This window comes from Chrysemys picta, chromosome 10 (genome assembly GCF_011386835.1).
Source record: "Chrysemys picta bellii isolate R12L10 chromosome 10, ASM1138683v2, whole genome shotgun sequence".
Classification (NCBI taxonomy): domain Eukaryota; kingdom Metazoa; phylum Chordata; order Testudines; family Emydidae; genus Chrysemys; species Chrysemys picta.
Genome location: NC_088800.1, coordinates 76,615,561 through 76,638,294, shown reverse-complemented (window position 1 = coordinate 76,638,294; position 22,734 = coordinate 76,615,561). Strand labels below are relative to the sequence as shown.

Here is a 22,734-nt window from a genome sequence, read left to right as displayed (position 1 = left end):
GGCCATCTATTTTTAATCTTTTTTTCTCATCTTTTTACCAACTTTTAATTTAAGGCAGGACTGTACTTCTCACTGTGCAGTTACTAAGTTTCCATAATAGGCTTTTGTGAGGGACTTTATCGAAAGCCTTTTGATAATCTAAATAAATTATATCCACTATTTCATTAACTCTTCCAGCTGTTCTGTTTCAGCCTTGTATTATAACTGTACTGATTTTTTTCCTCGGGATTTTTTCCCCCCCTATATACTGAACTTGACCAATCAGGTTCAGGAATAGATTTTTTTTTTAAAGGGAAAACATAGCAACGACAGCATGGCAACAGCAGCTGCTGCACAAAAGCAAAATAGAGAAATCGACTTCCGAAACATGAATTCTCTGTTAAGTTATTTTTGTTGGTTGGTGAGTGTGTGGGAGGATTATAACTAAATAAGTGAGAAAATAGCTTACAAATAATTCATAAGATACTTAAATTGAGAAGACACCTTAATGATTGCAGCTGCCTTCTGGCTAGCCCTTGTGATGTATTAGTGTCCTCACTCTTGAAGATAAAGGTCACATCAGATCTAAGCTCTTGTACATCACCATGTATGTAGTATTCCATCCAAGAAATAGCATTAAGGAAGCATTAAGGTTGAGTAATCAAGCACTTAAAAGTCAAGAAACATACAGTTGTGGTTGAAAGCACAACAATAATTTTGGTCCCTTGTGCTTCTATCTGGAAGAAAAGGCTCTTCCAAACTCTTGGAGGCAGTGTGACCTGCTGTGTGACCTTAAGCAGGTCACTTCACCTCTCTGTGCCGCCTTTCACCCTTTGTCTTGGCCATGTAGGCTGTAAATGCTTCAGGGCAAGGATTGTCTCTTCTTATGTATTTGTGCCGTGCCTAGCTCCATGGGGATCCAGTCTCAGCTGGGGCCATGAGCCAGTACTGTAAACAAAAATGATAATTGGGATTTACTGCCAGCCTGTTGTCCAGACTGCAAAATATTTTGCCACCAGCTCCCTGAAGACCTCTAATTCTAGCCATGAGCAGGAGAATTCTTTTAACCTTAACTTTATCAGAAATAACTACTGATGAAGCTTTGAAAAGCAAACTCCCATTGGCCCGGAGCAGCGAACTGCGGCCAGGGGGAGCCGCGATCAGCCGAACCTGCGGACGTGGCAGGTAAACAAACCAGCCCGGCCCGCCAGGGGCTTTCCCTGCACAAGCGGCGGAACAAGTTTGGGAACCACTGCCCTAGACACCTAAAATCTGTCTATCGGCTTGTCTAGCAGTGGAGCAGTCAGTGGTGACAAGACAACAGCTTCTGGATGAACAGGCTGGTTGCTAATCTATACTGCACCAATAGCTAGGATCTCTGGTTAAAACAATATGGTGGCCTTTAAAGGGATACGTCATTTTGTTCCCCATTTGTTGCACTCTCCATAGAACCACTACTGAGATCTGAGATTACAACAGGATGCTAACTTCAAAGGGCCACCCCATGACATGGCTTATATTGTGTAGTTATGTAAAATCTATTAAACATTATTGTTTGCAAAAATTTACATATTACACATTTTTCACAATCCCCTCCAACCCTACCACCCGATAGTTTAGAAAAACTCTGGGCTAGAGGGTAATTCAGGCAACTGGGAGTCAGGAGTTTTGAGTTGTTTCCATGTTTCTACCACTGACTTGCTGTGTGAGCTATGGCAGGTCATTCCATCTCTCTTCGCCTCTGTTTCCCTGTCTGTAGAATAGGACTAATGCTTACCTACCACACAGAAGTGTTTGGAGATAATTAACTAACAGTTATGAAGAGTTTGAGCTCTTCAGCTTACAAGTGTAGAAGTGCAAATTACTGCTATCATAGTTACACTTGCCGTTGTGTGTTTGTTTATTGTTGCAATTTTGGATATACAAAAAGTAACAAGAGAAGTTATTGGTGCTCTCCAGAGAACATAAAAACGAAGAAACAACCACTAAAGTGTTTTGGTTGCCTCTAAGGCTTTCAGAAATGATGTTAAAAGCAAGCAAGCGAAACATTGGGCTTAAAACAACTTCACTTTTATCTGTAGTACAATTTCTGTTTTAAAATTACTTCCTCTTAACATCTTTGTTTACAAGTCTCAGAGATAGCCCTTACTTTTGTTTTCTCATGTGTGTTTGTCTTTCACTTGGTGTGCACAAAAGATTGAGAGAGAGAGAAGGCATCTATTCATACACATACAACCACTTCCAACTTGAATTGTAAAATACGATCCAGTTGGTCAGGATGGGATCGTGATCTAAAACACTACCCTCTCTTAACTGATTTTGTGCACCAAAAACTGACTAACCAGCTGTTTGCTAAGATCGGATTAGGTGATCCTGTGACCTTCTATAGACTATGTCAAGGCTGTATTCCCACTTTGAACTTTAGGGTACAAATATGGGGGCCTGCATGAAAACTCCTAAGCTTAACTACCAGCTTAGGTCTGGTCCGCTGCCACCATCCCAAAGCTAATTCCCTTCCCTGGGTAGCCTTGAGAGACCTTCACCAATTCCCTGGTGAATACAGATCCAAACCCCTTGGATCTTAAAACAAGGAGAAATTAACCATCCCCCCTTCTTTCTCCCACCAACTCCTGGTGAATACAGATCCAACCCCCTTGGATCTAAAACAAGGAGAAATTAACCATTCCCCCTCCTTCCTTTCACCAACTCCTGGTGAATACAGATCCAACCCCCTTGGATCTAAAAACAAGGAGAAATTAACCATTCCCCTCCTTCCTTTCACCAACTCCTGGTGAATACAGATCCAACCCCCTTGGATCTAAAAACAAGGAAAAATCAATCAGGTTCTTAAAAAGAAGGCTTTTAATTAAAGAAAAAGGTAAAAATCATCTCTGTAAAATCAGTATGGAAAATAACTTTACAGGGTAATCAAACTTAAAGAACTCAGAGGACCCCCCTCTAGTCTCAGGTTCAAAGTACAGCAAACAAAGATAAACTCTAGTAAAAGGTACATTTACAAGTTGAGAAAACAAAGTAAAACTAACACGCCTTGCCTGGCTTTTTACTTACAAGTTTGAAATATAAGAGACTTGTTTAGAAAGATGGGGAGAACCTGGATTGATGTCTGGTCCCTCTCAGTCCCAAGAGCGAACGACTCCCAAACAAAGAGCACAAACAAAAGCCTTCCCCCCCCCCCCCCCCCCCGAGATTTGAAAGTATTTTGTCCCCTTATTGGTCCTTTGGGTCAGATGCCAGCCAGGTTACCTGAGCTTCTTAACCCTTTACAGGGAAAAGGATTTTGGAGTCTCTGGCCAGGAGGGATTTTATAGTACTGTACACAGGTAGGGTGACCAGACAGCAAGTGTGAAAAATCAGGACGGGGGTGGGGGGGTAATAGGAGCCTATAGAAGAAAAAGACCCACAAATCGGGACTGTCCCTATAAAATCGGGACATCTGGTCACCCTATACACAGGAAAGCTGTTACCCTTCCCTTTATAGTTATGACAGACTATCAGCACGTTAGCTCCGTTTCTGACGTATATTTAGAGAAAAAACACTATGAATTTGAGATGACTAAACTTATAACAGCATTTGGGTCACACTGCCTTGTTATTCTCTTTTTGCTTGTGTGTGTGTGTGTGTGTGTGTGTGTGTGAGAGAGAGAGAGAGAGAGAGAGAGAGAATAGGCATAAAGATCATTGTTAGATATATAATGACAGGAACACTTTCTGGTGCCTTTTGGGGCATGCAAAGGCATTTTTGTTAGCTTTGATTTTTACATGGTGTTTCAATCCTTTAGTGCTGGAGCTGGTGGTTGTAAAGTAAAACTGCTGCCCCACTGTAGGTCTTACTTTTTGGTCTGGGAAAAAAAAAATCACAGGAAATTTGTTTGTAATAGGGTTACGTGACCTCTGTTAGCCAATGACGAGACTGGTCAGTGGTGTGGCAACTAGTGAAAAGTGGAAAACTATTTTTAAGCTCAACCATTTGATAGTGTTAGGCCATCCAAGGCAGGTAAACTTAGTACAGAGAGAAAGGATGTTATCCAGGTAACTCGCATAGCATCAAAGAAATTAGAGCTAGAAGAGGCCTTTTAGGTCAAGATCCCCCTCTGCCAGTGCAGGATTTTGTAACAGTGAGGGTTGGTCCTAATGGGGTTGGCCAAAATTTCTCATCCCCCACTGTTGTGCACTGTGCTGTGTGCTAGTTAGTTACCATCTCTCACATCAGTAGTGGCTGCATGTGAATGCTGCTGAACGCACTGTTTGTAGAGTGCCGTTTGTACTCCTTTGGGAACAGATATGCTGTAGAACTGTAAAATGCTCGAGTCAGTGCAGTGCAGTGCTGTCCCTTTAAAAGTGTGGGGAAACATGAATTGTCATGATGCTTCTTGCGGGTAACATTTTGGATTAATTCTTCAGACAGAACAAATTCATGCTGGCACTTTCCAAGTTTAAAAGCTCCATTTTGGGTTAGAGGCCCAATGCTCAAATACTGCATGCTACTGCAGTTGCAAACACAATCTCCCAAGGACGGGGGATGTGGGGGGGAAAGGGGAGAATGCAAGATGATGGCTTTTGCAGAGCCCTACCAAACACTCTGCTTTGCTTCTCTGGGTCATAACCACAGACTGCCCTCTGTGTATGTGTACATTAATAGTTTTGAATGGGAATTAGTCTTAGCCATAAAGTTCACATCCAGATCAGAAAGGGGGTGGGGGTAAAGCTTCTTTTTATTAGTGTCACCTTTTTAATACTCAAGCTTCAATACCATGGTGATGGGGACCACATATGTACATAGATACCATAGTACTGTCCTTAAATTCAATTAGTACATTAATATTCCACATAACGAGCAAGGCAATATACGAGGCCTTTAGTCTGTGGATTTAAAATGTTTGGAAAATGTTATATTTTCCTCCTGTCTATAGCTGATTTGCTGCCAAAAGAAGATCTGGGTCTACAGTTAATTTTAGAAAGGTTAACTCTAGTTACAAAAATAAACCCAAGCATGGAGAGATGAAAACCAGATGGATGGGGAATAATGGGCTCCTGGTCTGCAGAAGTCATCGTAGAAGCTGATTTTACAGATAAACGTGCAAAATATATCCCTTTTTTCATTTAACACTATGCAAAGGGGGCGATGTGCTCTGAATGCTCAAGTTCTCCTCAAATGACCTTGCCACCTTTACAGCATATGCCACTCCGTCCTCCAAGAGGCAATAGAATGTATATATGTAGATTTGTAGATTGCTAGTGGGTTTTCGGGAAGATTGCTGAAAGACTTGGCACAGGGAAAGGGCAGATTTTAAAGAGCTCCGAGGGCTGGAGAGATTGCTGTTTGAGCGGCTTGGCTGCCTCGAGGTCATTGCTAATTAGTTGCATGTTGCCTAAAGAACTGAACATTAAATTTTAATGCTGCTATGAAAACAGCCACCAATCACGCTGTCTCCCCTTTGTGTCCATGCTGCTGCTTGCTTTGCTGTGGCATCTGGAACAGAGAATAAAGTCACACCAGGGAAGGGAACAGAGCTACCTTAAAGTGTGTTTAAGAACACCGAGGTAGTATCGGCGCTCAGATGACAGAGGCTGTAGCATGACAGCTGTTACTGAATCGTGCATACAGGCCCGCTGGCAAAAGGCATCAATTTGTATGATATCTGGGTGTCTTTTCTTCTGTTTTCATAATTGCCGAGATGATGTCTGCATAAATCTTCTCCTCACTGCACCTCCAGCTACAGGAGCTGAGTGGAGGGTGGCAGACTGTCTGTGGAGAAACACCAGCATTGAGGGAGAGTTAATGAAATGTATGTCAGCCAGAAAGGCTTCCTACCAAAGAGGGTGAAGAGCACAGGCAGATTCTTCGGAATCTGCTGTAATCACACGAATGCCTGAGAACCGGCAGTGCTGTCCTCCCAAGTCCTTCATTGGTTAGGTACCAAGGACAGTACAAGGAGCCTCTTTGGGTATGTCTACACTTCAAGGTGGGGTATGATTTCCAGTTCAAGGCGACATGCCCATGCTAGTTTTGATCAAGCTTGTGTGCAAACAATACAGTGTAGCCATGGCAACACGAGCAGCGAGAGGGGCTAGCTGCTCCGAGTATGTGCCTATGGCCTGGGATGGGCAGTTAGATCCTCACACTGCTGTGGCTACTCTCTATTTTTAACACACTAGCTCGATCAGAGCTAGCACAAGTATGTCTCTTGGAGCTGACAGTCACACCCCCAGCTCGAAGAGTAGGCATACCCTTTAAGGGAACTTCAGTAAATCTACCTCGGCCCTAACCTGTGTGGGCATCTTTCCAAGGGATGAAATGAAATTTACTTTCCATTTGCGTTCAGTGTTGAGCTTCCCCAGCTATTCGTTCAGAGATTTAACTTCAACTCTTGTTGGGCGGGTGAGATGGGAATTCAACTGCTCTTCAGTCAGCCATGGGCTTCCTTCCATACGTAACTGACCTTAGGTATGCTGGAGGAGCCACTGCCTACTGGGTGATACGGGAATTCCCTCTCTTTGTATTACAGATTCACAGAATCTGTGCTACACCCCAGCTATTAAACAGTCTCTTGGAGGAACCCCTTCAGCTTTATGCAGTGAGTTCTTCCCACCGAGTCCAAGTGAGATAACTGCTGGTTAGAGGCTTGTACACTCTTCGAGGACCGATGCACCTCAGCATGTATTTGCAGTGACACCAGACAATCTATTCAAAACAGTCGGTTTACTAGTCAACTGGAACAGCCTCCGAAGTCCTTAGCACAGAGAAGTGAAGGTCAAAATAATAGTCCATCTGGCCAAGCCAAAGCAATCCACCAGCCAAGCTGTAATGGATTTCATTTCAGGCTCTGGCTGTCTCTGAACCCTTAGTCAGTTCCAGATGAGAGAAACCGGTTTCTTCTAGAAGCCCAGTCTTTATCCCTTGCTGGTCACCTCCCAGTCCTTTGTCTCCAGGCAAGGCTATGCTGAGTTCACAACCCCACCTGCTGGAGCTTACTGCTGTTGAGTATCGATTGTTCAGTTGTTGGGGCTTCTGTTGTCCATCTGGACCCTCTGTTGATCTGGGTTGGTTTCAGCTAGTTCATTAGTGACCCATTTGTTGTTGCCCAGACAGCAGAGTGACGCACCTCATGTACTGCATGCACTGCCCCCAAGAGCAGACTTAAACCTTTTTCCTGCACTAGGTAGCAATGCAAAGTACAGGGGGAAACTGAGGAACATATAGGAGTCATAAAAATATTGCAGAAAATTCCCACTTCCTCACAGTTTAACTCTAGGCTTCCCAATACAAGCCCATTCATTTCAGGTCTGACTTTGAGAAAACATATAATAACTCCTCGCTTAACGTTGTAGTTATGTTCCTGAAAACTGAGAAACGATGTTAAGCGAATCCAATTTCCCCATAAGAATTAATGTAAATAGGAGGGGTAGGTTCCAGGAAAAAAAAATTTCACCAGACAAAAGACTATATCCACACAGTATAAGTTTTAAACAAACAATTTAATACTGTACACAGCAATGATAACTGTGAAGCTTGGTTGAGGTGGTGAAGTCAGAGGGTGGAAGAGGGTGGGATATTTCCCAGGGAATGCCTTACTGTTAAATGATGAACTAGCACTTGGCTGAGCACTCAAGGGTTAACACATTGTTGTTAACAGTAGCAGGGCCGGCGCAACCCATTAGGCGGTCGCCTAGGGCACTAATATTTGGGGGGCGGCGACCGCGGCAGCCGGATCTTCAGCCACCCTGGTCATTGGCGGCATTTCGGGGGCGGGACCTTCCGCCGCCTCTGTCGCAGGCGGCATTTCAGGGGCGGGACCTTCCGCCGCCTCTGTCGGGGGCGGCATTTCGGGGGCGGGACCTTCCGCTGCCTAGGGCGGCAAAAAAGCTGGCGGTGCTCCTGAACAGTAGCCTCACACTGTATAAGGCAGCATAAATGCAGGGAGGAGAGATAGCATGACACACAGAAACAGAGACACACATCGTGTGTGTGTGAGAGAGAGAGATGCGCATTGCCTCTTTAAGTACACTGACCCCACTCGAAGTACATTGCCTTTTTAAGTAGATCAGCAAGTTGAGACAGCAGCTGCTGCCGGCTCCCTCCGTCCTGAGCCCTGTCGTCTACCTCTCCCCCTCCCCCCCCGCCGCTCTATAGAGATGGGGTAAGCGGGGGGGCAGGAGTGGGGGGGGGACACCCTGACAGCCCCCTTCCCCTTACCTCCTTCTGCACAGCAAGCAGGAGGCTCCCGGGAGCAGCTCCAAGGCAGAGGGCAGGGGCAGCACATGGCAGTGGGGGGAGGGACAGCTGAACTGCCTGGCAATTGATAGCCTGCTGGGCGGCTGCCGCACAGAGAACTTAGGGGAGCGGGGAGCTGATATGGGGGCTGCTGGTCCACCCTGGTTCCAAGCCCCCACCAGCTAGCTGCAATGGGCTGCTCTTCCTGCAAGCGGTAGACAAAGCAGGCGGCTGCCAAACAACGTTAGAAGGGAGCATTGCGCAACTTTAAACAAGCATGTTCTCTAATTTATCAGCAACGTAACAATGAAACAACGTTAACCGGGATGACTTTAAGTGAGGAGTTACTGTACTGTATTTTGGGTGGCAAGTTAATTGATCTGCTTAGTGTCCCAGTCCCCAGTTTCTACTGTGCTTGGATTTGCCAGTCTTGGTGGATCATGTCATGAGTAGAGTCACTACTAACACCAACCCCATGTGTTCAAAGTGTTCAAAACCATGAGATGGGATTAAAAGTACTGAATGTGTGTGTGTGTTGGGGAGGGGGGTTATTTGCGTTCTGGTTTGTGACATTTTAGGAGGAAGCCACCTGTCCCCAAAGTGTGTGTGAGCTTTTCAGGGTCAAAATCCAGCCTCAAATACATATGCAAAACTGAGTCCTCATTGGCTGCTCAGAGTCCCTCTCCCCTTCCCCTCTGCTACCCGCGGGTGGAGGAGCTGTTATTCTATCCCTCTTCCTCTCCCTGCCACTATCTTCTTCACTCCCTCAGTCTCCTCCTGCACCACGTTGGTTTCCCTCTGGCTCCTCACACGACATCATCCTCTTTAGTCTCCTGCTCCCCCCCATTCTCCTGCAGCCGCTAAATCTATCTCCTGCTCCCTCCTCAGTCTCCCCATGCATCCTTTTGTAGTGTCACCACTGCTCTCACATTCTCTGTGTCCTATTGGGGTGTCCTGTCTAGCCCCTCCAACCATGGATTGGCAGCCATTTTGCCTCTGGGCATGTCTTTGGTCTCATTGAAAAGGGGGAGGTGGCAGTCTTCTTTATTAGTGATAGTCTCACTGCCTCATGCAGATAGAGTGTAGTGAAATGGCAGCCATCTTGATTGGAGAGGGTGGACGTTTTGAATTAGGTGGACGTTTCGAATAAGTTGAGAGTTGGTGGCTCTTAGTTGTTTTCATGAAACAGGTTAAAAAAAATCAGAATTTCTAAATTCACAATAAAATGATGAGAGTTGACAACACTGAGCCACAGAAGTTTCAAGAGTAACTGAGGTTACTCTGATGCCAAAATGAAAACTTAGCAATGGTAGACAGCGATTATATAGGAGTCATAAAGCACCAAGATTCAATTCTATGCAAGGACAACGGGTGACAGGTTGAAGTCTGATATTTCATGCCCGGAGCCTCAGAGAGGGTCAGACTCAGAGGCTTTTTTATATCTTCGTGTGGCTATATTTTTCTTTCTCCTCTTTGAACGGTGATTTTACTCTGGGTAGTACAGAATGTGCTGCTCTGCAGTGATTGCATACAAGGGACTAAGGGCGTACCATTGCTTTTCTTGATTTGGGGTTTAAACCCAAATTTTGCCCAGGGAGCCAGATTACAACTAAATAAGAACTAGAAAAGGGTAATGAATAAACTTGATGCAAATTACCGATGTAATCTGCCATCTGGCCCATATGTTACTTCGCCCTGCACAAACCCTACACTGCTTGGATGGATAGGAGCAGGCATACTTTTTATACACCACCCAATCCCATGGTCAAACTCCTAAGGTCTAATATCTGATTGTAGTTAAGTTAATCACAATGGGTTCCCTAGGACAGTGATGGTCACAACATCTTTTGGTTCAGTTCTCTATCCTTTCCCCTTCCCTGCTCATGACAGCACATCCATAAGGCTACCAAGGAGATGAGAAAGATAAACGTATTAATCACACACTGGTGTCTGCTGGATAGTAAAGTAACAGTCGCTCCAGTGAGACATGCCTCACAGGCATCTCATATAATCTGCTCATTTAACCATTCCCAGCCCCTCTCTCCCCTGATGTGCAGTCACCCACTGTCTCTGGCAAAGAAAAAAGCCCATCTCCTGAAACGAGAGGAATTTGTTTTTCAGCTGGTAACTAGTGAATCCTGAAGTCTGCACGACCCCCTTGCTCCCTGAGTCACATTTATCACTGAAGCCACAGGCTTGTGTCTATTTTTCTGCCTATTTGTTATAATTTGGAGAAGGGAAAATAAGGAAACTAGAGGCCCCTGGCAGGAACACAATGCAGAGAGACTGAGCAGAAGAGTGGTGAGTGTCTGTGGAATCAGTGTTAGCACTCAGTGAGTAGTGAAGATGCAGGCAATGTCTTTCTCATTGGTGAGAGTCGTATACTTTCTCTTGAAGCTCAGCAGTTCATTGTACCAGCAGCAAGGTAGTTTATGAAATGTTTCCATATAAATTCACCTTAATACCACTTCCGTCTCTTGCGCTCACACAATATTTTGCAAACTTTGTTCTACATGTTCTCTCACTTGTTTTACCATTCAGAACTACAGTTCAGAACAGAGCTAAATGGCTCCCTGTTACAGGAAGCAGCAAGCACAGAGACCTATTAATCAGAGCCTATACAGATCATCCTAGTCCACCTTCTTCTTTCTCAGTTGTTACCTGCTTCCAGGAACAACGAGGTTATCCTCTTTCCCTTTTTCCTTCCAATTCTCCCAGTGAGGAAGAGAAGAACTTGAAAAATGAATCTGCCTGTTACTATAGCTAGTTCCTCTTCTAAACTGGGGACTCTCAGATACAGGGTTCTGTTCCCAGGCCCTATCACCTCCCTCAAGTTGTCTGCAGTACGGGGTCCATGCTGGTTTTTGGTCTTCTTATAGTGTGCCTTTTGGGGAGCCAGGTGCTGGCTGGCTGGAATTGCAGCCACATTTCTGTCTTACTCCAGAACCTCGTGCTCTGATTTTATCAAAAAGGATGGACAATCTTATCACTAGTCTCCAGAATACCTTTGGATGGGAGATCTCAGTAGGAGAGTCCACAGCTGCTATTTTCCTTTATTTACATGGAGAGGAGAAATGTAAATTTAGCTAAACAATAGCCCCTAGCATTGCAGTGTAAAAGTGCAGAGTCATTTTAGAGGAAGTAACGAGATTTTTCTGTGTCTAATTTGTCTGTCCTACAGTGGGTTGGCATTCCACTTTACAGAGCACATGTGGTAGAGGCTGTTAATGCTTGTTAACCATTCACTCTGCCTTCATAGCTTTTAGCCATTCACTCCGCAGTCTGACCGTTCCGATATGGTCATTGCACAGGTGGTCAGGAAGTTGCAGCGTGGACATCCTAGCAGTCCAGCTATTCAGAAGCTTTTCTTTGACACCAGTCATGTTAGGACATGTATGTCCATTTCTCTGTAGGTGCGGTACCAATGGCTGAGAGGTTAGTACCTCTTCCTTGCTTCTAGAACTAAGATACTGTAGCAGCGTTGATTTTTTTAAGGTATCGAACTCTTTACCAAAGGACAAGGAGGAATTTGGTTCAAAGACATAAATCCCACGTTTGGGATTTTTATTGGTTGGTATTTGAAAAAAATCTGTGGATTCCAAACCTTATTCTCTTAAGCACTCATTTTCTTTTTTGATGGAAGACATTTTTTAATACCTCAGAGGTAGGTCCAAACATGAGCTATTTCTACTAGCCAGAGGTCTGGTAGGAAGTTATAACATAGAATCTTACGCTTAGCCTTGCTGGGTACGTCTCCACTGCAATAAAAGACCTGCAGCATGGCCACGGCTGGCCCTGGTCAGCTGAGTCAGGGTCATGGGGCTCGGGCTACGAGGCTATAAAATTACAGTGTAGAGACGTTCTACAGAGCCTGAGCTCCAGCCCAAGCCCAAACATCTACATCGCAATTTTTAGCCCCGCAGCGTGAGCACAGGTCAGCTGACAGTCTCTGAGACTCCGTGACGCAGGTTTTTTATTGCAGTGTAGACATACCGGTACGCTACCAAGAGGATTTTGTTTAGGGGATGTCCCCTGGGTGTATTTTTATCTCATTAGAATATGGTATTTGTCTCTTCCTATCCTAAACTATTGTGTAGTGTTTCTATGTGCCATTAAATAGTTGCCAAATTCCACCCCAGAGGTGGCTGCCTCAGTGGTGGGGTGAGGTTGTGAAAATAATAGTTTGTAAGTACATCCTTCAGGATCAAAGGTGCTATCTGAATAAACGAATGCAAGAAATCAGTAGTACTTATCAAATAGTATAAATATTTATAAATTCTTCCCTTTATTTAAAGCCTGAGACCTTTCCTCTCATTTTTAGGGTGTCACTTTTTATTATCTAAACAGCAGCAATTTGTGGGAGACCTCATGACAGAAGAAAAGTCATCCATCACACACTTTTTCTCTCCCCAGGACTAACATCCACTGGTTTACTCCCCAGGAGAGAAGTGGATACAGTTTGACAAATGTTGGTATTCGTGTTTAAATTTCCCTTTTTGCCATCTCCTGGGGCCTGTGCAGATAAGTCAAAGCGCGTGGTTGTGTGAAGGAACTTGCCCATGTGCAGCGCTCCACTTACTTGTTTCCTCTGACACTGAGTTAGTGTAATAGCCGGTGCTCAGTCAATTTTTATCACTTGTGTATATAAAACCTGGGTCATGTTCCAGATTAAAGATGGAAGTGTGTCAGCTAGATGCCTGTACTGAAGAGACAGGAGTTGTGGTTCATCTCAATATTGAATAATAAGCAAGAGACAGGAAGTGTTTGTCATAAATCTTGACATGTGCATGGGGTTGTTCCTCCCTCATCCTACCCCAGTATTCAATTTTCATCCTGGGATTGCCAGGCACTTGGTCCTCTTCACTCAGCAGTTAAGAGCAGCTTTTTCATTACGTTCCCTGGAAGGCACTTTATAGAGACGTCCGTCCCCCTCTGCCTCATAAATCCACTTTATATTTCAAGCTTGCAACATGGGGATCAGAGGTCTTTGGCAAGAAGCAATTATTATAAAGAACCAGTTCTCCCTCTTTTAGGTTACAAAGAGAATATTATGGGGAAAGGGAATTTAGCTGAAGACAAGGAGAGGTCATTTTTGTGAAAGGCAGTGTTCCCTGATTGATGGACAACCACACAGCCTTATTAATGCTCGGTCGTTGAGCGTCCCGTAGGGCATGCTAGCATGATGTCACAGGCTAACAAAACCTGCTGGTTACTACAAAAATAAACGAACAGAAGCAATAGACTGGGAGTTCAATAAACTCATAAATATTTCCAGGCACAACCACATCTTGTGGGCAAATTTGGTTGGTTTTTTTTTTTTTTTTTAATATTTCTATCATTTTAAATGAACAGCCTCTAATTACAGTGATTTGCCAGCTACCTGGGGACCTGATATTTGAGCAGGGTGTAATGCTTATGAGAGATTGATTAGTGAAGCATAATTCAATTGGGGGATTTTGATAATGATATCGCCACCCAAGAGAGCCAAGTCTGAGCAATTATACAGATCCTCAGAACCCTCCTGATTGAATTGTATAACTTCACTAGTCAGTCTCCCTGTCAACGCCCCCCCCCCCACCTTTGTGTGTCTCCATCCTTTAAGCTTTGAAGAGATCTTCTAGAGGCCTGTTTAAAGGGGAAAAGATACTTAGCAAGAATTACCCTCTCTACAGAGTAATCCCATGGTGCAGACACTAAAGAGAAGGCTGTAGTGCACCAACACCAGGGAGAAAAATGTGGCCATCAAATCCTATCTCTATATCCCACCCTGCCCTGGCCTGAATTTACATCAGCCCTAGCTTTGAAGGAGGAATTGATTGTGGTATTTTTAGCTGAGCAGTCAGACTTTGCAAATACTTTTATTTGTGTGTGTTCCTTTGGGAGTATGCGTGCGCGCACACAGACTCTTATACGTGAGCTTTGTTTTCAATGTGTACTCTTTGCTGGGCATTGGAAGCCCGAGAACAGGCTTAGGGCCCTCTCTGAGGCTGTACTGCCTCTCTCTCTGACAGCTGCGCGTGGACAGTAGGCCTTTGACATTTAGAAAAATCTCAGAATCCAAAGCAAGAGGCAAAAAAAAAAAATATTTTCTTGTTTAAAGGTCAGAGCCGACTGCTTTAAAAAATGGTTTTAAAATTGGTTTGTTGGACTGTGACAAGATTTAACCATACTAATGGATGGAGGGAACATGTGATCTGGGGTAGGCAGAAAAAGAGAAGCCCTGCAGTAGACTGGCTGAGGAACTATAAAAAGTAAGTCATGCAAACTAAAGAACTTGAATTAGGGTTTTTTTATGGCTGACAGGAGAGCAGGTGTCGTGTCCAGCTAGGGAGCTGGCATGCAGGTTGTGCAGTGGGCTATGATAACACTGCTGAGTGATGCGGTATTAGGTGGGGTAAGAACGTTGCAGAGTTCCTAAGAGATACCCAGGTCGGTGCCAGAGGAGTTTTATAAAGTGAACAGAGTGCCACAGAGCCCTGATTAAAGGAGGCTAGGTCGTGTGGGGCTCCTTGTCTTAGACACAGCAGAGCTGGGGCCTAGACGTGTGAAAGGTAGTGCAGCAGGAGCAGGGGCGGCTCTGTTTTTTGCCACCCCAAGCGTGGCAGTCAGGCGGCCTTCGGCGGTGTTTCTGCGGGTGATCTGCTGGTCCCGCGCCTTTGGCTTACCTGCTGCCGAACCCGCGGGACCAGCGGACCTCCCGCAGGCATGCTGCTGAAGGCTGTCTGATTGCCGCCCTCACGGCGACCGGCACGCCGCCCCCCGCTTGCAGCGCTTGCTTCGCTGGTGCCTGGAGCCGCCCCTGAGTAGGAGGTTCCATCTTGTGAGGAGTGTGTTGCAGGAGCCGAAGGGTCACTGCAGACATGCAGCCTGCATGGCAAAGTTCATATAGTGAATAAAAACGCCTTTGGAGCAAGGAGGTATCAGCAGATGAGTAAGGTACCAGGGGGTGAGGAGAGCAGTGCAGGTGTCTTGGTAGATGAGTCCATAGCACAAGAGGGAAAGTGTCATGCGCTGAAGAGAACGGTATGGAGAGCCATGGGTATTAGGCTTCAGAGTCCTGCCCCCTGACACATACAGGATTGTTCCCTGTAATGTATTCAGAGTCTTGGTGTGTTAGGAGGTCACACAGCAGGTGATCCCATAGAGCAAGAAGAGCAATGCAGACATCTTAGCAGATGAGATGGAGCAGCCCCAGTAGCTTCCCTGAGTAAATGTCACTGGGGCAACAGGTTACTTGTTCATTAAAACACCTAATAAAACGTAGCCTTGAAAATAAAGGCGCCCCATTCACTTTGGAGTATTGCAGAGTTTCATCTGCACAATAATAAAGTTCCTCACTGTGTCGGGGGTAGCGAGTCACTCTGCCAATCCAGTTCAAGCAGCACATCCTCTTAGGCCTTAACCCTTTGTATGAAAACCGTCACACTGTGAGGACCCGGTAGCACACGCTGCATACACGCGTCTGAATGCTCCTACATCGTGCATCTATTGTGTACATCACCCATGGATAGAGCAGTGGATTTTCATATGAAAAGGAGGTGATTGCCCCACTTTGTGGTGAAATCCTGAATTGTATCAAACATCATGATGGGATTGTCTCCTCTTCTCCCTTTCCCCCACCCTTGTTCTCCCCTGCTGCTTCTCCCGCCAGCCAACCTTCTTCTGGGGCCTCTGTAGCCCAGCTTCCCTTTCCCCTCCCTCCTTCTCTTCACAGCACTCCAGGGGTGCAGCTTAGGCAGAGGGCAGTGATGTGTTTAAGGGTCATTCATTTGTCAGACTTTTCCACTGCAAGGTGGGAAACTGAGGCAGAGGACACTGCCCAACACACTATGGGGTCGGATTTGTTTATGGTCGCAAGCTTTTGAATGTGCTTGTGGTTTTTGCTCAAACAATGCTTGGTTCCCTTTCCCATGTGTTGGCCAGCATTCTGTCACTGTGTCTGACCCATGTGTTGTGTGGCCTCTTGCCGCCAGCTGGTTGGTCTACTAAGAACCGATGACAGTTCACACCAAGTTTCACTCTATAGATTTTTGTACATTATTTTAATTTTCTAGTTGCAAAAGTGTTCCTGGGGACAGGGGGAATGTGAGTTGCTGTCCCTGTCCCACACATCCGTCCGAACCATTTGAGTGTCTTGTAAACAGCCAAACAAAATGTTATCAGACCTTTAACATCATCATCTCCAGGCTGGAGAGAGAAATTTCAGCCCTGAAGATCACTTTTTTGGAAAGTTTATAAGTTCCAAAGGCTGAGACAGAAAGTGTAATCTCGACCATACCTATAGCAACACTGGCACAGTCTGAACCCATGTATATGTCCTGCTGAAGTGACAACGACAAGTGATCCTCCTTTGTTCTTCACACGTCGCTGCATCACTTACAAACACCAGCATGGTTCTGGCAACTGCCAGGGGTGACCTCCTAACAAGGAGACACTTTACTTTTTGCAGCATCTAGTGTCCCTAGGTGTTGTGAGCATAGTCTGCTTTAGATCATTATTGTGCCATGCGTGAGGGTGATCCCTGCTGGAGGTGAGAGGAGCTAATGTTTGCTTTCCTGTGATGCTCACGGTTACAGAGAGACTCTTCGCCTCTCTGTAAGTGCAGCGATTGAATGCATACAGGCATTGCTCTTTTTCCAGGCCTGCAGCAAGACTGATCATCCTGGCATTCATGAGAGGAGTGGGGTGGGAGAGGTACTACCTACCCTTCTCCACTTTCTGTGCCTTTCCGAATGCCAAAATAAATCTGCAGCTTGAAACACAGATATTGACTGAAGCGTTTGGCTGCAGATGGAGTGAGCAGAGTGCGAGACAAATAGAAAGTTTATCCTGTGACTGAAAGGGAGCCAGCAGCTCCCTCGCTGGGCTGCTCACCTCTCTCGGGCATTCACTTTCCATGATTAGCTTTAGATCCCACTCAAGCCTTCATCTCCTGCACAGACAGATAAATAGAGTGGAACAAATGGAAAGGGCACACAAGTTCCAAAGTACCTGGTTCTCTTAAAGGACTGAGTGCTGACACAAGGCTTTATCTGTAATGCAAGTCTCTGCCTTCAAAAAAAATATAAAAAACTATAAAGCCTTGAATAATTTACCAATTTCCAGGGTTAAAAGGAAGATTTATGATGTTTTCTTCTGACTGGGAACAGCTAATCTTGTCTCTTATGGAAAAGCAATTGTACTAAAGACTCCTTTCTCTGAGGAGGTTGAAAAGCGACTGCTGGAAGTTCATGTCGCCGCATAGTAGACGGATCCCACTTGTCCCGTTCATACAATATGGCCAAAAAGCTGCTTCTGATTTTGTAATCACTCAATAGGGCAATGCACCCTAGAAGTACAAAGCATAGTGGGGTTCTTGGAACTCCTAGCCTGGGTCATGCACATACCAGTACATAGTAGAGGGTGTTTTGCCCCATTTAAATTGCTTTCCTGATAAAGATCCTTTCTATTTCTGAACGCAGAATGGAGTGATAATGGAAACAGGCCAAAACTCAAATGTCTGTTCCCCAAAATGTTGGTGGGTTGGATAAAATAGAACCTGGATCTGGCATTGGTTTTGCAAACCCCAAACAAACCACCTTGATTTGCCCATTAACCAAAAGTGAAAAAACTAGGCCCATAACTTAGGTATCATCTTTGACTCGGCCCTGTCAGTGGACCCACATATTCAGTCCAACTTCAAGTCATGCTGCTTTTTCTTACACATCTCTAACAGTAACAACATGCTAACCGTACGACTGTGCATAAGACATTTTCGTGGTTTTGGTCCCAGATTAGATTGAGCTGATTTTTAAAGACACATTAGACATTTTTTTCCTCCCATCTGCCATCACTACTGAGCAGATTTAAGGTTCTTTAGGTCCCCTAACGATGCATTTCCTTACCTGACCATATTTGGCCTTTTTTTTTTTTTTTTTTAAGTTTGGTTTTAACTCTGAATCTCCTGGCTTTTTAATGCTTGATTTGATAATTACATTCCTGTAATATATTTTACCCTAAATTACTGACCTGAACTCTCAACCTCAATGCTATCATAACAGTGTTTTTGTCTGGCAATTTTGCAAAATTCAACTCAGCCTTGACTATAAAGACAAAACTGGTGCCTCCATAATATTTGGACCTTCCTCTCACCAGCCTAAACTTTAGTGTTTCAGGTCACATAGAACCAGATCCAACACCCATGGGCTTGGATTTGCAAAACCAAAATCTGGCCGCCTCGGCACATCTCTGATTGATAGCATCTGGCCTATGGTCTAATTCAAGGCTGTGTGAGAGCTCCACACTGTGCCTGGGCTTGTGCATAGATTGCAAATGCATATCCCTCACTGACCTAGTTCCCTTTCTCCCTGTCATTTGCCAGTTTTTCATCTTTCCCAGTCAGTCTCTTCAATTTGTCCCTGTCTGGCCCAGTTTCACAATGGATGCTCAGAAAGCAAGGCGGGTGGCTCCACTAAACAAAGGATTACGGCTCTAAACTTCACCATCTGGAGTTGTTCATAAAGAGAAATGAACATTAAGCTGAACTGAAGTGGAAGAGCTTTAAACAAACTCTTAATTTACTTTTCCACTATAAAATCTTGTTTAAATCCCCTCCCCGGCATTGATGTGACAGGGGCTTCCTCTGTGCCTTACACGCTTCACAATCAGAAGTGACATTTACATGAGAAGTTCATAATGAAATTAATCCTGACTCCTGAAAACATGAAATTGGAAACAAACAGATCCCCGGGGCCTTTGGTGCTTCCCTGACATTATTGCTGCCCTTCTGGCGAAGATGCATGCTGCCTGCACGCACAAACACCCACAGCTCAGGTCATCGATATCCCTTTTGAGAGAGGGCAATTCCACCTGAGCTGCTTCAGGGTTTCCCTTCTGCTGCATGGACTGTGGAACGGGAATGTCCTGTTACTGAAGCAGGTTGGACTGTTAGGCAGTGCTTGTGTTGCCTCTCGCGTTGCTTCATTAAGGGGGTAGATGAGGAGCAGTGATCATTCCCAAAAGGGAAATGTCTGGGGAGAAAAATTTGAATTTCCGTTGTGATAGTTTTGCTGGTTTATTAATAAACAAGCCGATTTTGTGCCGCCTGTGGCATGAGGGGCTCTCAAAGCATCCTTTGGCTCCTCTTGCATTTTGCTTCTTTATCCTTTTTATAACCTATGTTATGACGAGAGGAGATTTTCCCCGTGTATTGGGATTCCACCCTTTTATGTGTGTGTGTGTCTGGAATAATTTCTCCCATCAGCAAAGCACCTGGGTATGTGAAGCAGGGCTGTCTATACTGTGATAAATAACTCACGGCACCGAGTCTCAGAGCCCAGGTGCTTGGGTTGCAGGCAGGCCCGGCTCTGGCTTTTTGGCCGCCCCAAGCAAAACCGGGGCGGCCAGAATGGCAAAGCAAAAAAAAACCTGCCGTGCGGCCGGAGCCACGGTGCAGGGGGACTCCCTGCGCTGCAGATGTGCCCCAGCTACCGGGGTAGGGAGAGAGAAGGGGGGCGGCCACGCGACCCCGCCGCCTGCCGGGAGGACTCCACACCGCTCTGGTCGGGTGGGAGGGAAGGACGCGGGCTGCTCTGCCGGGCTTGCTGCAGGGCACTCCCGTCCTCCACGGCGCCGTGCCCTACAGGGCGGCCAGAGCGGAACACCACCCAAAAAAAAAAAAATGCGGCCGTGCCACCCTAGGATTGGGCGGAATGCCGCCTCCTACAAGCTGCCGCCCCAAGCACCAGCTTGCTCGGCTGGTGCCTGGAGCCGGCCCTGGTTGCAGGGCTATAAAATTGCAGCGTAAACGTTCGGGCTCAGGCTGGAGCCCTGGCTCTGAGACCCCACTAGTTGGCCGGGGGAGGGTCTCAGAGCACGGGCTCAAGCCCAAGTCTGAATGTAGACACTGCAATTTTATAGCTCCACAGCCCAAGCCAGCTGACCCAGGCCAGCTACAGCCATGCTCTCAGTCTGTTATCGCAGTGTAGACATACCCGAACTAAGGGGGCTAGTTAAAGGTAGATCATTGGCTCATTTAAAGGGAATGTTCATTGAAAACACGTCTCCTTATCCTCCAAGAGAGGAGGGGCTTAAGGGCTTTGATTCTTACTGGAGAAAGAGCTCTTTGACTATTTCCTGCCTCCCAAGACCAGGCTATTCAAAGATTTCTCTTCTAAAGCATCCCTGTTCTGTATTTTCTGCTGTGACTGCATGTGTTAATTGTTCAGACCCTTTAAAGTTTGTTTTCAAGATATTTTAAACATTCTTCCTACTGCCTTATAATTCATTATTCATTTGAGGCTCACATGGGGGGTATTGTTCAGAGATTTTGGAAATGCAGAACTTAATAATGGTCCAATTAAATCATGTGTTGAACACCTGCTCTGCAGTAGATAACGTTACTTTGATTAGAATAAGATGCACACTGAAGGAGACTCCATAGCGAGAGTGCTAGAATTCGTCAGCATTTGGCGTGAAATAAAACCCTACTGTATTAACAATTTCTTTTCCTTTTCCCCTCCCTCCACCTCTTCCTTCTCCCCTCAGGCCTCCAGCTCTTCTGGTGGGAAGATGCAACTTCTGGAAACTGAATTCTCTCTCACAATCCGTGAGCTCATTGACCTGCACCTGCTGCATCAGGACAGCATACCAGCATTCCTCAGCGCTGTAACCCTCGAACTCTTCAGCCGTCAGACCTGTGCTTAGCCCTCACTGAATCCCAGCCTTGCACTTTCTGGACATGGATTGTGAATGGACGTGTGACTATCATTGTTTCACCACTGACCAGCCTAGTGCAGTGGAAAGGGGATCCATGAGCTAGCCATGCCAAGTTCTTTTTGTTTCTTCTGCTGCATTTGGTTGCTTCCAATTTTCTTTTGAAGTCCCCTCTCTCCTTTTCTCCCCAAACACTTCATGGCTGTTTGAAGAGGCAACCAAGGAGTCTGAATGAAGAAGGCATTTCCTGCTTCCTCCTGAGCTGGAGTCACATTCCTTTGGCCCAAAGTCCAATTACTCCTTGACAATGTTGGTCCAACCCAAAGGCCTCTCTTTTTTTAATGTTGATTTTACTAACCAATCTCTCTGACAGCTCTCAGCCCACCACACACATGCAGATTTCCACAGTAATATTTCCAGGGGAGAGCATGTATAACTCCAGGTCAGAGTTTCCTTTTGCCAACTCCCCACCCCCCTATTTATGAACATTGAGACCTTTTTATTAAATTGCCAGTCTCAACGGGAGTCGCTGTCAGGAACAGCGTGAGAATGCTGGCTTTGGGGAGCTCAGCTGCTCAAGTCCCAGCTTCTTGCAGGACGATCCTGTTGAATTGGGTCTCAACCTCTCCCAACTGATAGCTCTTTAAAACAGAGACCACAGGCTCTAGGGGAGATGACAGCTCAAGCTGCCACCAACTAATGAGGACTAAGGGTTGGCTTCTGACTTTTGTGGAGGACCGGAGTCATGGATGGATAGTGGGGCCCTTTGGATACACCCTGCTCTCATAGATAGCTCGCTGATCAACGAGAGTTGACAATCTTTCAAGACATAAAACTTAGCGAGATCTAGTCCTTCATAACTTCAGATCCTGGTTTGCCAGAACTCAGCACCTGTGTATACCCATCTCTCTTTCTCCCTCTTGTGCTGTATGTCCATTGCTTAGACGTCACTTGAGTGCTTTTCCTTCCTTGCGCAAGACTCTTGGGCGGTTGCTTGGCTTATCTCAGGAAAGGAGCAGGGAGTGGATGGCCTCTTCGTGGTGTATTCACTGTATTGCTGTTTTGTAGCCCAGTGTCCATAGCCAGGGTTGTCACCTTCTTGTATTACTGGGTGTAACCCCCACCACCACTACCACCTCTCTCTCCTGACTCTCCGGAGGGATCTTTCTGACAGCTCTGAAATGTTGTACTATGATGGAGGGGGTTGGTTAGTTTGTTTTTCAGAATAAAGTGTCACTTCCCCATCTAGGTGTATGCTTCTTTTATCGAGCGTTTGCACCTTCCGTGGTGTCAATGGTATCCGTTTTGATAACGGATGGGCAATCAGTGATGCTTGGGTTGATTTTACCACAGGAAGGGAGGGCGTATTATGCAGCTCTTCGGTTCTCCAGGCACATCTCATCAGTGCCAGAAACGATACTAGTCTAAGCCATTATACAACAGAGATTCCTGCCAATTCAATGGCTTCCCCTTGCCATCCCATTATACTCTATTCCGTAACCCTGTGGGAAGGCAGTACCTCGTCCGTTCTCAGCAGGAATCATATAGGAAAGTTAGTTCTCAGGACACTCGCAGCAACTCTAGCCCCAATCTTTCCCCACTGGAGTAACTATAGCAAACAAAGTTGGCACTACAAGCACAAGAAGAAGAAAACAGTTGCTCCAGATCCAGCTTATCATAAGTGGTGGAAGGAACAACTGCTATGAAGGGATCACAGCTCTCCCATTCGCACAGTGGTTACAGGCAGTTAGCATAGCCATTTGAGTGAAAACCAATAGCAAAAGTTTGCCATTTTCTCTACTGCTCAGCGAAGTCCTGGTTGGAGATGG

At 45.6% G+C, this 22,734-nt stretch overlaps 1 protein-coding gene across 6 annotated transcripts in view; it reads left to right on the top strand.

Annotated features, from left to right (window-relative positions):
* The window catches only part of MAD1L1 (mitotic arrest deficient 1 like 1), a 529,111-nt gene extending 506,965 nt beyond the window's left edge, over window positions 1–22,146 (top strand). For all 6 annotated transcript variants that reach the window (XM_065560101.1, XM_065560095.1, XM_065560102.1 and 3 more), the window contains one exon: window positions 20,738–22,146. In XM_065560101.1, coding sequence (XP_065416173.1) covers window positions 20,738–20,896 — 159 coding nt within the window. In that variant the 3' untranslated portion in view covers window positions 20,897–22,146. The remainder of the gene's footprint in view (window positions 1–20,737) is intronic.
* The last annotated feature ends 588 nt before the right edge of the window (window positions 22,147–22,734 follow it).